Source organism: Cervus canadensis, chromosome 28 (genome assembly GCF_019320065.1).
Source record: "Cervus canadensis isolate Bull #8, Minnesota chromosome 28, ASM1932006v1, whole genome shotgun sequence".
NCBI classification, from domain to species: domain Eukaryota; kingdom Metazoa; phylum Chordata; class Mammalia; order Artiodactyla; family Cervidae; genus Cervus; species Cervus canadensis.
The window spans coordinates 40,160,500-40,175,963 of record NC_057413.1 but is presented as its reverse complement, the minus strand read 5'-3'; the positions used below and the strand labels follow the sequence as shown (position 1 = coordinate 40,175,963).

At 49.0% G+C, this 15,464-nt stretch overlaps 1 protein-coding gene across 6 annotated transcripts in view; it reads left to right on the top strand.

The window, feature by feature from the left end:
- Positions 1–14,691, top strand: part of ILRUN (inflammation and lipid regulator with UBA-like and NBR1-like domains) — a 109,559-nt gene extending 94,868 nt beyond the window's left edge. For 4 of the 6 annotated variants that reach the window (XM_043449295.1, XM_043449292.1, XM_043449296.1 and 1 more), the window contains one exon: positions 11,486–14,691. In XM_043449295.1, coding sequence (XP_043305230.1) covers positions 11,486–11,521 — 36 coding nt within the window. In that variant the 3' untranslated portion in view covers positions 11,522–14,691. Of the gene's footprint in view, positions 1–5,512 lie in introns of all 6 variants that reach the window. The other 2 variants (XM_043449293.1, XM_043449297.1) reach the window with 1 other exon arrangement.
- The last annotated feature ends 773 nt before the right edge of the window (positions 14,692–15,464 follow it).

The window sequence follows — 15,464 nt, the reverse complement described above, 5'->3', positions numbered from 1 at the left end:
AGGGAGCTCTGGGTGGGAACATCTGTCCTAGCTTCTTCCCTCAACATCCAGAGGGGCTGGGCCTTCCCTGTGTGAGAACTGTCAGAGGGAGTCAGAAAGGTGAGTAAGTATATGCTGACCTGCTCCAGGGAGTCATAAATCTGACTGCTTTTGTTAAAAATTGGCTGGCCTCATTGTCAGCTCAGTTGTGGCTGACCTGTCCCAGGTGAACAGTCAGACCAAGTATTGGTGCTGTTTTAATGAACCCTTTTACTTGATTCGCTCAAGAGCCTGTGAGGACAAACAGTCGCACTGTTGGCTCAAGGATAGTCTTGCCATGCGTTCTAACAGTGACTCATCTCTGGAGGCCGGGGTAGCTTCTATTTGGACAGTGTTAGATAGTAGCAGAAAACAGTCTATAGAGGTGTGGAACGAGAAAATAAACCCTGTTGAAATTAGATACTTCTTTTTCTTACTTGCCAGTAATTTTTAAAATTTCTCAATGTTTTATAAGAAAGGCCTTACAGAGGAGTAAGATACAAACCAAATGGTCTTATTCAGGGTAGCTGGAAGTATGAGCATGACTGGCCAAAGCCCAGGGCCTGCTCTTCAGGACATCCCAAATGCTGCTTCCTTCCTCTCGCAGTTGTAATGATTTACATTGGAGGAGCTGAAAAGAATCTCAAATTCATTTATTCATTTTGTTACTTGGACTATACCTCTTATTTTCCATTTGCTCTTTTTTTTTTTTTTCTTTTAATGTTTGGAGCTGCTGTTTGTCATATACTCCTCCTTTAAACTGATTACAGCCTGAACCACTGTTATTACTTCCGCCAAGTGCTGGTTCAGAAGAAGAAACGTGTTATTATCTTTGGGGGAGGTTCCTCGTGCTCTTCGAGCGTCAGCCACTGCCGAGTGCCATCTGCTCTGCCTGCCCACAATTTCCACCTGCTCCTCTTTCTCTCTCTCTGACAATCACCCTTTAGTATATCTTGGATCTGGAGCTGAAAAAGTTGGTCTGCTTTTATTATATCAGAAATCACCTTTCTTCTAACCTACAGCAAGGAAGAGCTCATTTTTCTCTGCTTAGGTGAGGGTTTAGAAACGTAGGCAGAGGATGACATGGCTAGATAGAATCACTGACTCAGTGGACATGAATCTGAGAAAACTCCAGGAGATAGTGAAGGACAGGGAGGCCTGGCATGCTGCAGTCCATGGGGTCGTAAAGAGTCAGACACAGCTTAGCCACTGAACAACAACAGGAGGTTATAGGGAGAAGTTTAGAAAAGGCAAATCTGCTTTATGGGCCTGAGGGTGTAATGACTTATGGATCTTATCTACACAGTCCAGTCAGTGTAACATAATAATAAGAAATGATTTAATGGAAGTGGGCCCAACATTTGCTTGGTTCAGAGGGCACTGAATTTGACCCACAGGCTGGTGGTTGGTGTCCTTAGCTGGACTGCCGACGGTGGAGGGCAGCACATCCTTCCCAATGCCTTATGCTCGGGTGCAACCCCTTTCCCTGAGAGGTTTAAAGATGGCGCAAAGAAGCTGAAAGGAAAACTGTGTCACTTGATGTTCTGTCCAACTGTGTTCTTCTGTCGAGGGGCAGCTAGCAGAAACATGCACCCGCCCCCTCCCCTGTGGGGGCCAGTGTGGTAATCAGTTATACAAACTTGTTGAGCACTTAACTCTGCCAGGCACTGTGTGGAGGACTTTTTCAATTTAATTTTTGTTAAAATTATCAGTGTACATAGTATAAGGAGCTAAGTAGTTCTACCAAGTTTATTATAAAAACACCAGTCACCTCCCTGCCTCCCAGCCCCCAGAGGCAGAGGCAGAGGCAGAGGCAGAGGCAGCAGTCTGACGTCCGTTTCTTTTAGTCCACACAACAGGGCCATGACACAGGCTCTGTCATTATCCCTGTTTACAACTGCTGAGACAGGGTGCATAGGTTCCATGACCTGCCCAAGGTCATGCAGCTCGAAAGTGGTAAAACCAGGATATGAACTGAACCAGTTCTTTTTGACTCCTGAGTCTGCTTTCTTGACCAACTGCTGCCTTGCTTCCTAGTTACAAGTAGTATTCAAGTACATATTTTTATTGGCTGAGCTTACAGCTGTGGACTCGGGATAGCATGCTTTCTGTGGTACACTGTGCTACATTTCAAATGAGAATCAAGCCAATTATTGACCAGATATTATGTGACTTCTCTACTGCTAAACCCCTCTCTCTCCAAAAGCTTATATCTCTGGCAGCTACAGAAATCAGCCTCTCTCCCCAGCCTCCATAAAGGGAAACGATTCCCTGGAACCTCATGGTCACTTGGGTATAGATGTTTGGTGACACTGAAATTTCCTTTAACTCACTTTTGTGACAGCAGCACCTTGTCTGTATTCCTTGACTGTGGCCAGAAGATAGAGTCTGGAGTTTTTTTCATTTTCCTGTAATGAATCTAAAATCTTCCTTTGAACATAATATTTTAAAGCTAGAACATGCTTAGGGCTGTCTTACTCCCTTTAAAGCCAGATTTTGTTTCTGCAAAGGCTATCTGGACAATGAATATTTTACAGTTAGCATGAGCCCTGAAGTGGAAGCTTACGTGGTTTGTTCAAGACCACAGTGGGTAAGAGAAGGTAGAAGGAGGGGAAGTTGCAGGATGGAAACCAGATCGTGGAAGGATTTGTGAAGCTTGGCTTCAAAAGCTTGGGCTTTTGCCCTGAGGAGCAGAGGTTGGAACCATTAAAGGAGTTTGAGCAGAGGGGTGATGTGATCTGACTTCATGTAGTGAAAGATCAGTGTCTGACACTCATGTGGAGAGTAAAGGACAAGGATAGAAGCAGGGGACCAGTGGGGAAGTTAGTGCAATCATGTGGATAAAGAGAATGGGCACTTTGTGCCAGAGTGGTAGCCAGATAGGTTGGAGCAGTGATCTGTGTCTGGGTCTGCTTTATTAGCTAGAACGAACAGGATTTGCTAATGAGTTGGAAGCGTGGTGTAAGGGGGAATAAACGATGACAACAAGGTTTTGGCCTGAGCAAATGAAAAGGTGGAATTGCTGTCCATGGAGAGAGGAAAGGCTGTGGGAGAGGTAGGGAGAGATCAGGAATTCCACTTGGAATACATTGGAGATTTCTATAAACATCCAAATGGAGGTATCAGGGAGGCTGTTGTGTATCCAAATTGGTAATATGGTTCAGGAGAAAGGGTTTGGTGGAGATACATATTTGGGAGTCATTTCATACGGATGATATCTAACACTGTGAGCCTGGTTGCAGTCCACGAAATGATGAGTCTGTGTTGAGCAGGGTTCTCTCAGCCAGCCGAATAAGACTATTGGCATTTTAGGTCAGATGAGTCTTCTTTTGTTGCAGGGTGGTGCAGATCGTATGCAGTCTAAGATGTTCAGTAACATCCCTGACGTTTACCCACTGGAAGCCAATAGCACCTCCCTGGCCCCAAGTGTAACAACCAGTAAGGAAGTTGTCACTGACTTGCTCACATTCACTTGCTCAAATGACTCGCTCAGATTGGGGGTGGGCAGTGGGCTGGAACTCAGGGAACCCAGTTTGAGTCTTATGTTCTAGACTACGTTATGCTGAGGCCTGCTGGCAGGAAGGAAAGTTTGTTTGCTGTTCTCTGAAGGTAGTCTCTACACTTAATGTCAGGTGATAGAGACCTTGTTCATCTTCAGGAGCACAAAAGAATTCGTGGCCAAGGAGAAAGCAGTGCCCAGCACCTGAGGAAGCTGACCCAGTTTGCTGGCAGATTAGCACATTTTGTACAGAAGAGGTTTGCTAGGAAACTCTGGTTTAATGATATTAAGATGACTTCCTTCTGAGAGCCCAGAAGAACCTGTAAAGTCCTCCCAGCCTTGCTGGTGTTTGCATTGGCATGGGTCATATGTGCATTTTAAAAATAAATTAAGCAAACACCATGAGCCTTAGAAAAAGTCTTTTGTTGTTTGTAACATTACTATTTGAGAATAAAAAGCTACCTCCAGGAACTCTCCCTCTTGTACCTCAACAGCTTCAAAGCTGAACGCCCGCTCCGTCTTCTGTGCTTTGAGGCTCTGAGCATTGTTTTAGGCTGAGCCGACACCTGGACAGTCTCGTAACTGAAACAGAGCTAGTGTTCCTGTATTTTTACTTCACTTGTAAGGATGTATTCTTTTCCCTGTACTCCGAATTTAGCATTTTAATTTCTGATGAAAATTCTCAGAGTGGGACTTTCTCAATTTACAGGTTCAAAGAGATAAGTTTAATTCAGAAATGTGCGGATGTGTGCCGTGCAGGTGTTCTCACCCAGGTCTGCCCCGACTCCAGCAGGACCAGGTGCACAATGTGAGATCCAGGGCGGCTGTACGTCAGGGGGACCGTGTGGGCTTCCTTAGAGCTCTGCTCAGGGAGACCCTTGTCAAAACTGTGGACATTGGGGGTACTCTTTTGCCCCCTTCTGATGCCTATGTCAGAAGCTTTCTCTATCTCCTTTATACTTTAATAAAACTTTATTACACACACACACACACACACACACACACAAAAAACTGTGGACATTGACCTGCAGAAGCTTGAATGTCCAAGGTCTTGGGCTTTTTGCTATAATTTCACCACCTAAGGGCAAGTCAGAACTAATAGGGAGCTTTGGTGTTTAGTCAATAAGGGACATGTCCTTGGTTGCTCAGCCTGTGTTAATCCTTCCTAATCTTCAAAGAATTTAGTCTGATTACATAAATGTGACTATCTCAGAAGAAAGAATGAGACCAGTAAAGATGGAGTATATTGAGTTTTGAGTGCTCTTGAATTTGAAGGAAGGAGAAGGCAGTGAGGTTTGGGAATAGCCAGGAAACTGATATCTTGATGAATGATAGATTCATACTGAAACTTCCATGGTGGTCCAGTGGTCAGGACTCTGTACTTGCATTGCAAGGGCCTGAGTTCCATCCCTGGTCAGGGAACTGAGATCCCACATGCCGTGCAGTATGACCCCCTCCCCCCAAAAAAGAAAGTAAAATGATAGATTCAAACTGATTTGGAGGAAAAAGGAACCACATGCAGGAAGGCCCAGAGGCATTCACAGGCAGTGTTCCAGGGACACCAACCAGCCTGACTGTCCTGAGTGAGGTGTGCTTAAAGAGGGTGGGGTGAATTTTGGAGGACAGCCTTTGAAAGCCAGGCAAAGCAGAGTTCACCTTTAATGTGAAAGGAAACAAGAGCACCCACAATGCTTTTGAGCAGGGAAGTGGCAAGATGAAGCAAGTATGGCTGAAGGAGAGACTGTTTACTCTCCCTCAGCCAGTGTTGTCCAGGGTAGGGGAGGTGATGCTGTGAATCCGCTGTGAGAGAGGCGGGGGAGTACTGGGGCTTGAATGGAGACTGCGAGAGGAGGTGGGGCCGGCAGCCTCACCCCGTGCCTCAGGGCTCCCACGGGATGGTACCAGTGGCCACGTGGCGGGGAACATGGGGAAGCTTTCCCTCCTTTTAGGTGGCCTCCCCAGTGAGACTCTTATCACTTCTTTCTTCCTTTCTAGGAATCTACTGTACCCTAGGAGATGGCCATGAGCAAGCTCTCTGTCTGCCAGCATGTCACCTGGATTCTAGCACACTTGCTAGTACATGATATCTTGGGGGTTAGAATTTCAAATAGTAAATAGCCTTTTCTGAAGTCTTTAATGAAAGGGGAAGTCGAACTTAGCCAATATCCTTCATCCCCTTGTAGGATTTTCAGTAATACAGTTTCATTCGCAGTGATGTTTGAGTTTTATTCTTTATGGTGATTTTCTTGATCTGTCAGGAGGTAGGTGAAGGCTCTGAAAGCTTAGTCCTAGGGAGCTTGGGAGGATGGGAGGATGAATGACAGAGGAAGAATGAGGGATGCATGATGGAAGGAATGGGTGGGTGGGTGGCTAGAGGGAGGATGGAGAAGGTCCCCAGTAGGATTGTAGAAGTTAGTTAAGAGCAACAGAAAAACTGTCTTATTGAGGTAAGTATAAAAAATGCTATACAGGGCTTTTTAAAACACGAGTTCACCATGCTTAAAACTGAGTTAAGCTTTTAAGCACAACTTTGACGCAGAAGGCTGTGAACTGAGCCTATCCCATGAGCAGTTTTCATGCATAAAAGTACATTTGTTTTCTTTTCTTTGGCTGATTCTCACACTTGTCTTCAGCCACTGCATCAAATACATCTTTGAGATTTTGAGGACTGTCACATGAATGTGGCTTGAACACCAAGGTTAAAGCATCCACAGAAGTTCCCGTCATGCTGGTCTGGCCCTGCTGTCCCGCCAGCGAGCCACCTCGAGTGGTCAGCACCTCTTAAGGGAAAGGCCTTGCTTTGTGTGCTCCTGAGAGAGGAGTCCTCACTGCGCTGCCTGTTGCGGCAGTACAGACTTGACTTCTAATTAACGAGGGATGAATAGCTTCCATCAGGGCTTGGTCAGTCTCTGGCCTTCACCAGCCAAGCCAGGCCCGTGACAGGGCCTCCCTGCAGCAGATCTGCAGTGCAGGATCAGAACAGAACTTAGTACTAAACTGTGTATTCATCTGTGTTTGCATTCGGGGCACATAAGCAATACAAAAGAAGTGCTAGGTGGGCAAAGCGTTGACTAGGGCTGGCCCGGGAAGAGAGAGAGGAGGGCCCAGTGACGTTATCTGATGCTCCATCAGTACACAGAGCGAGACCATGCTGTTTCACAGCCGTGCAGCAAACACGCTTGCCTTTTTATTAACCAGCATGAACCTTTTTATTTATTTAAATCAAATCACAAACAAAATAAAGACAGGTATGTGAAAGTTTTTGTGTTGTGATGCTTTGTCTAAACCAGCTCTCATATAGAAAGAGTAACCCCAAAAGCCCTCATAAGACATCCTTGTTTCATTAGGAATTTTAATCTTTCTTTCTCCCCTGGAAGCTTAAACAGATGGCTCAGCAATGCAGAGTATTCCACGGTTCATTCATTCATTTTACTGACACCTGGGTCTTAACTGTATGCCAGGCACAAATAAGTGGCAGAAACAGGTTCTACCATCTTGAAAGGGTGACTTTCTCTTCTAATAGCACGATCTTCCTACTGATAAACATCAATAAGTATTCCAGCTGAAACAAAACTAGTTTCCTGAGGTTTTTGGTACTCCTTTTTAGAAAAGTTATTTTGATTTCTGTGTAATTTTAGGAAGAATTTAAAGATATTGTAGGTGCCCATTCACATAAAATCAGTGAAAACCAAATCACTGATTTTATCAACCATTGTGAAAAACAAATCATAGAGATAATTTTATTTTTAGTTTTGCTTTGAGCCCAGGTCCACAAGTACTAGATCTTAAGTTGTCCTTTCAGAAGATTGTGATGAATGAAACTGAGCTTGTCTGTTTATGTCTACAAGTGTTCTCTTTTAAAAATATTTTAGGAGGTTAGCCAAATTTTGGCTCACAATGGTTATTACCTTTCAGAAGCACAGTCCAGCTGGCCTGAGGCCAGAGTCTCTTCCCAGACGCCCACGAGCAGGGAGGCCCCTCTCTCTGTCTTAGCTGGCTAGTGTGGGCCTCGAGCAGTTTAAGGGGACTCACCTGCCCCATTGCCAGTAGAATTGAGGTCCCAGGGCTCACAGCCATGACAGTGTCCATCGCAAAGCTTAGGGAAGACTGAGGCAAACAGGCAGCACCTCAACACCTGTGGACCTAAAGTCTGCCACTCTTTCGTCAGGAATGCTTTCTGGTCCCTTCGCAGATGTGGGGCCTCTCCCAAGAAATGCAGCCCTTGAAAAGCCATTTCTGTGCAAGTTGGTCCTGGGGGTTTTTAGACCTGGAGAGGCAGATAGAGGAGTTCTTCTCTGGGTTTTGTCATTCACACCCTCTATTAGTATGCCTAAATCCAGCCTTGCTGCTAGTGATGTGGGGAGAGATGAATCCTCATAGAGAGGAGGGTAACTTGCATCAAACTCAGTGAGGTTTGTAATCATGCTGTGATGACCTCCTTCTCTGCTTGTTGGAGTTTAACTCTGGGCTCTGTGGTACCATCTGATGCATCCATCCCTTGATCTGTTTTCCTTATTAGTGGCACAGAGGCTGTAGAGGAGATGTCAGGGACGCCAGGCTAATGAAAATATTTGGCATTTGCTTTTCCCAGGGGTAACAAGTTGAAGAGCGGCTAGGTCTCAGGAGAGAGGGAACACTTACCTATATTACCAAACCCTACTTTTAGACTGGCGTTGGAGACATTAGCCACCAGAACCTGTTACACGGGGTCTTGGAACTCCAGTGGAACCTGAAATGTGGATGGGGCCCTCGTTTCGAATATACCTCCATCCCACTCTTAGGAAAGGCACTTCCTGCTCGGCCTTCTGCCATTGGACACCCTGGACAAGCTGTTCTTGTAATCTCTGCCAGGCTTCTCCTCTGTGACTGGGGTTGCATTGCTGTGTTCTGTGACCCACTTGTGATGCCTGTAATCCTGCTTGTGGGGAGTCTAGATGATCAAGTAGTGTTGAAATAGACTCAGCTCCCTCTCTCTTCCTTGAAGCGATAGTAGTTAATCTGGGGGGGAAGGAAGATCGAGCTTGTTCTTCAAGCCATGTTTTTGCACTAATTAAACGTCAACAACTCCAATATGCCATTCTCTGGATGAAAGGGAATTAGGTGGCATTTTTCTTTCCAAAAGGCACACAGCACCTCATTCAGTAAATAGGGGGTCAACGATAATTCTTAATCTAAGCTAGTTAAATACCACACTGCATATTCTAAGGACCAGAGTCTTCAAGTGGAAATCTGAAAATGCCTATATCTTTACTCCTCTCTCTGCCACTTTATCTGTAATTAGGAACGTGCAACCACTCCTTGGCAAAGTCATCAACTCCCTTCTCCAAACATTCCAGACAAGTCAAAAGGCTAGTGCTTGCTTTATAAAGGCCCACATGAAGTGTGTGAAGCTTCCGTCTAGAAAGTAGTCTAATTTAGGGTAAAAGGGAAAAAAAATTCATGGAAGACGAAAGCGTGTGTGCTTTTCAGGGTTTCTTCTCTCTGTGCATGCTTTCCTGCACGAAGCCCTTTGAGCCTTGTGTTGGTTCTAAATCTTATGGGGATCTACGCCTTTGTCATTCTCCTAGGATTGTTGTTCATGAGTGAACGTTGTCCGGAAGTACTGAGGGCAGCGTGATTTAAGCTGCTTTAATTTCCACCTCTGGGGCGTGTGGCCCTCCAGCCAGGCCCGCACCATGAGGTCTGAGAGCCCTTAGCTCGTCCTGCCCACACTTGGCCGAGTGGATGGGTCTGTGACCACCGAGGTAGTGACAGCCTCCACTCGCCTGCTGGCAGCACAGAGAATTGGGGACTGGCAGACATGGCATTTTAACCACCGCCGCTCCGCTCACCAGCTCTGTGCTCTCAGTCAGGTTACTGCCTCACTTCTGTGAGCTTGGAGAGCATGCTTAGCCCAGTTTATCTGTGTGAAAATTCAGGAGAACATTTTCACCTGCTCCAGCAGCACCCGGCACATAGCTGACGCTATGTCGTTACTGGCCTGTCTGTCCCCCATTTTCACTCCTTCGGCAGTACCATCAGGCAGCTCGAGACCTGTATCTGATCTCTTGAGGCTTTTTATGGGGGAGGAAATAAAAAGACAGAAAACAATTTCAGTGTTTTCCACTGGGGGATAAAAAAACCCCTGAAAACTAAAAACTTGAATCTCATGTTCCTTACTCTTGGTAGCTTTGACCTCTGGTCTAAATAAGCATGATCAAAGGACTTTTTTTTTTTTTTTTTTCCTTAGAATATTGGTTTTCAGCCTCTTGAGTTAGGTACTTTGAGTCAGCTCCTAGAACCTTAAATCTGTAAATTTAAAGGAGCAGTCTGAGATCCTTTGAGGGGAAGGGACTTTACTCAGGGCCACTTGAAGAGCTAAGCGGAAAAGCCAGGAGCAGAACCCAGATCTCCTCCTGCTTCTGTGGAACCCGCGGCCCACCGCCTTGGGAACAAGTGTGAGCTATGCGTCTCGAGCTAACTGCTCCCAGGGAGCCCCCCTCTCTGGGACTTAGGAGGCTGTGATCAGACGGGTGCATGACCCGGATGCGTGTGTCCCCAAATTGGGTGGCTGTTTAAAAACTTGGTATAGAGGACTTCCCCAGTAGTCAGGTGGTTAAGGCTCCACCTTTCAATGCAAGGAGCACAGGTTCAGTCCCTGGTCGGGGAGCTGAGACCCCACATGCCATACTGTGTGACCAAAAACAACAACAACAGGAAAAGCTTGGTTTGTAAAGGCCAGTATTCTCATGACTCAAAAGGGTCTGATGCTCCAGGTAGTAGTCTGAGAAATGCCTGTCTTCTTCTAGTTATTAATTCAGTAGTACTTCCTGGGCACCGACAAGTGCCGCTCAGGGACAGGTGTGCTGGAGAGATGGCAGCAAACAAAAGGGGATTCTGTCTGATCATTGGCAGCCCTGCAAGCATGCACTTTTTTGCATTTTTTCCCAAAGGAAAGTGTCCTTTTTTAAAACAAAATCAGATTCTAACCATCCACGTCTTTAACAAGCTAATGGTCCAAGGGCCCTGCTGCTTCTGAGTCAGCTTGGGGTGTCGGACCTTTTGTGAGGCTCGTTCCCAGTTACCTTTGCCCGCCCAGGTCTTGGCATTGACCAGGTCTCTTCAAGGTGCACGCTCCAGGGAGTGGTGGAGTGGGGAGGCTCAGGACATCCTCCAGCGAATTCATGCAGCTGTTTTGGGGTTGGCACCTCTTGGTGTCTCATTCTTAACATAAGGGAAAAGTGAGACTGTGGTGCTTTCTCCACCAGCCAAGCAGCAGAGAAAACGCCTTTGGGAATTTGGAACAAACCTCATCATCACATGGCCAGGGAGAGGCAATGTGAAGAGAATAAAGATCAGACCTGGGCTTGGCTCTGGGCTCTGCCCTTTACTACCTACATGACTTTGAACAAATCTCCTCATGTTTGCAGTCAGATGGGCATCGGTCAGATGGGTATAACAACACTCACCTGGCCTTTGGGGTGAGAGGTAAAGACAATGTACGCCAAGCCCCTGCTGCCGTGCCTTTCCTAGGTGCCTGCTGGACGGCTACTGTTTCTGCTCCAGTGTCTGTGTGGTTGATATATGTGTGTGTCATCAGCCCACAGTAGCCTACATCTGAGGTTAAGGTGCAGAAAGTGGTGTCCGAGGATCTTTAGCAGAGATGTAAGGCGTTGTCTAGATGGAAGGAAGACTTTGTGACCTGGGTGGAGGGAAGTTGGTTCCAGTTGATGTAGAAGTTGAGAGATGAGGAGTCTGCCCACCAGCCTCCTCTCTCTTGGATGTGTTTGAGGGATGACACTCTGCACCTCGCACTCTGCGATCTGTGGCCTCCTGAGGATTTGCGTGGCAAAGTCAGCCCTCGAGCCATGTTTGTGCCTCGGGGCTTGGCTTCTGGCTCACTGGGAACCGTGGGTTCTTTTACTTGGGTTGGTTGTCTCGTTGTCCCTGCTGTGTCCGCCACCACTGACTGTGTTCACTCTCTTCCAGGGGCTCCACGGGCCTTACCCCTTCGGCCAGTCTTAAACGGGTGTCAGCAAGAAGAAAAACTAACAAAAGACAGAAGGCTTGACTCTGGGGGGGGAGGGCAAGGGGTTCCTCTGGATTGCAGACCACATCGCACGGACCCCTGGCTCTGACCCCCGTCCTGGAAGAAGAGGAAGACGCAGAAAAGACTAGTTTTGAGTAAACTAAGTGTGCATGTGTGAGTGCCGAGTCACAGGAGTGGTGTTGAGGCTACCAGGAAGAGATCCATGCAGCCACTTTGGGCTTTGTTTGTTAGGTGTCAGTCTAACAAATCACTAGGTTGCTCGGGAAGGAAAAGAAAAAAATGTTTAAATGGGGGAAAAAAGCCATCTTTTTAAACAAAAATTATTTTGCCTACAGACAGGTTGTAGTTTTGAGCACATGTTAATTTTTTCCCCTCTTTCCCAACTTTTTTTTTTTTTTTTTTAGATAAGGGATAACATGCTGTTTATAGAATAGCTGCTTGCTCTGGAAGCGATTCAGGTTAAAAGCTGGCGTGGCCTGCTCGGGGACCGTGCGGGTCGGCGCCGCATGGGGACACCTGCCGCGCCTCCTGACTCCTCGAGTCTCTGACCCCGTTTGTTTTTAATGGCGCCAGCCAGTGAATTACCACGCTTTTCCTCCTCTTTTCTCTTTAATCTTCTGTTGATTTACACCTTTGACATTTGTATGTGTCAACCCTGTGGCTTGTTACCACCAGAACCTCTCCGAAGACCAGACTTCCCTGTGTGGCCAGCAGCGGAAGCCTGGAGGACAGAGCACAGGTGACGGAGCTTCTGAGGCCGGGAGGTGTCCGCCTGCACACGCGTGTGACAGCTCAGATCACCTCCGTTCCCGCACCAGCACGCTCATTGCACGCCTCTCTCGGATTCTTGGCACACAGCAACTCCCCGTTCACTCTGGGGGCGGTGCCTCTGTGCTGCGTGTGTGCGTGCGCGAGATGCGCCCGCACGCCAGGGTCGGTGCTGCTCCCCAGCGAGCGTGCAGCAGGCGGGGTGGAGGTGCCCGTGCTTCTCTGTTGTCACACAGCTCCCTCCCCCGTGTCTCCCTGCCATTGTCCCGTGTGGTGTCTTCGCAGCCTGTTAGCCGAGGCTGGGCTGTTCAGGTATGAAAACGTAGCCCCAGGGAAGGGCCACGCTTACTGACCGCGTGATCTTGGAGACCACGTTTTGCTGGGAAAGAAAGGACCCCCGCCCCACGCAGGATGCTTAGTGACTGGGAGGAGGCGGGCTCGGGGCAGCCCAGCGGAGCCCGGGCGGACGGGCGGCTGCTCACAGGAGCGGGTGGCCCCATGGGCGCCCTGTGGGTTCTGAGCAGGCTGGGATGTGGACGCCTCCATGGGGAGCTGGAACCAGGCCAGAACAGCTGTCTGCCAAAGATACAAGAATATGCAAAGGCCCTCTTCTCTTCTCAGCCCCTCCTTCCCCGAGTCTTGGTTGGTTTGATAGCCGGGATACGGATCTAGGGTGCGGTTGCTGGATCGCCTGCCTGTTGCCACGCCGTCCCCGTCCCGGGGGGTGGGAACCGGCAGGGAGGCCAGGTTGATGAGCGGCTGCAAGGGGTCGTATAGCCTGGGTGTGGGTGAGGGTCTGCCTGCCTGTCTCTGGGTGTCTGAGTTCCGAACATGTGTGGTGTTCGTGCCTCCTCATCCTCTTCTGAGACTGTTGTTTTTTTAAAAGCTTGACTGTGAGAGAAAAGCTTGTATGAAATTTCCCCAATGCCTCCCCACCCCCAGATAAAAGGGGGAGTAAACTCTGGTCCACTGGAGGGAGGGTGGAGCTAGGGCTCGCACTGGGGCACCTACTCTCTATGCACACAGAGCACCCCGTTCCCAGCAGAGTAGACGGGAGTCCCTGCCAGGCGCCCAGGCCCCCACAGGCCCAAGCCAGGGGCTCACGATGGCTTTTTGTTTGAGGGCCCTGTCAGGCCCAGACTGCCGCCACCGTTGGTGCCAGCCTCCCGGACGCTGCCGCCCTGGAGTGCACCCCCGCCCAGCCCCCTGCTCGCTTGCTGGCATCGCATCTTCAGCTGCCCACACGGGATCACAGGAGGCTCTACATCCCCTGATTCCCGGCCTCCTGGTCTGCCCCACACCAGCCGCCCGTTCCCCTCTTCCCGGAGGAGCTGCCTGCTGTTTGTTACTCAGCATTGGCTTCACAGGTCACCGTCAGTGGGTCTGGCCCTGCCAGGGGCTCCTGCTCCTCCTCTTGCTTCTCGGCAATCTCACCTGGAAAGGTAATTGTCCCAAGCATGTTGGCTTCCCTCCCAAGAACAAAACCATTTCCGTACACATCTTCGGAGAGGTGGGCTCCTTGCCGAGACCAGAGCCGTGGAGTAGGGGCGGGAGGAGTCCGAGGTTGCCCCAGGACCTGGAGGCCCATGTGCCATCATCTGTCTCCTCTCCCTGATTTGAGTTCCGAGCAAGTCCTGGAGTCCCTCTTCTCCCATCCTGGTAGGGCGGCAGAGGCTACCCGCTCAGTTCCTCTTGGACTCTTTTACCAAATGGCAGGCTGCCTCTGGGCAGGACCACCTGTGTCTCGCAGCCAGGAGGGGAGGCAGGTGCCGTCCTTCAGGACCTGAGCCCAGCAAGGGAGGTAGAGGGGCTCAGGCTTGCGAGGAACCTCTCTGTGTGCATGGAGTGAGGTGTGTGTGGGTGTGTGTGCACGTGTGCATGCTTTTTTTCTTTTTGCCATGGGGACAGTTGAATTTGGGGCATTTTTCTACAAGAAACAAGCCTTCTCTCCCCTATCAAGGACTGGCCATAAACTTTAGTCCATCAAAGGCACTTGCAGCCAGAAAAGAACCTCACCAGGACAGCTAGTGTGGCCCCAGGCTGCCCAAGGAGGGAAGAAGGTGTAAGAATGAACACCTCCCCAAATTGAACGTGAGCCCCGGCAGGAGAGGGTGGTGGGGTTGCCAGGCCCCAGAAGTGTAAGCCGGTTCCCCGCCCCACCCCGCCTTTTCTGTTTCCCTGGGTGAATGCTGGAGCGGCTTAGCTGCTGCCTCCTGGACACTGGCATGTAGCAAGCAAGCTGGGTGGGTGTTCATGGCGGGGCCTCGTGGAGCCTGGGAGGAGATGAAGATGAGGAGGTTTTTCCTTACTGTATAAATGAATATTTGTATGATTAAATTAACACACACCAAAAAAAAAAAAAGAAACAAAAACCCTATTTTCATGTGTGTCAGTGATTTTATTGCGCCCTGAAGTCCCTGGGTAACCTGCTCCGTGACCCTGTAATGTACCAGAAACTCCGTCCAGTGGCCTTCAGGTCCCGGGGCCCCTGCCATGCCTCTGTTGGGCACGGCTGCATCCCCAGCACAGATGTACCGGTTAGTGTGGACCGGCGGCGGGCACTGTGGACGTGTGCTGCCTGTCAGGCCCTGCGCGTGGGTGTTAACACCGAGCACCACCAGCCTCTCCTGCTGGAGCAGCAGACAAGGGTGAGTTGGGACTGGGAGTTAGAAGGAACATTTTCCCTGATGTGTCTCCTTAGTGGTTCTGGTTGATTTCAGATTAGATACATTTTTGCAGACTGATCTGGGAGCCTGAGAACCTTGTAGGGCCCACACTCCAGGCAGTTGACAAGCAAATTTGGATCTTACCCGCCATGTAGTTTTGTGAGACAGACCTATGACCTTGGCCGGGAGATGGTGAGTTGGGTTTCAAGGTCTGTAGCATGAAAGAAACTTAATTGACAAATACATTAGCAAATGGTGGGTTCACCAGATCCATGCTTTCAGGACTCTTTGGCGCTCAGGACTCAGCTGTGTCCTCAGCCGTATCACTGTGTGTGTGTGTTGAAGGGAAAGGGAGATCAGAGGGGAGGAGAGTTACTTGTCACCCAGGCGGGGACCCGGTGCATCGGCTCCCAGATGCTGGTGTTTTCACTTAATTGCAGGCCCTGGGTCGGGCCTTCACCCTGTCCAGCAGAGCTGAGTGTTC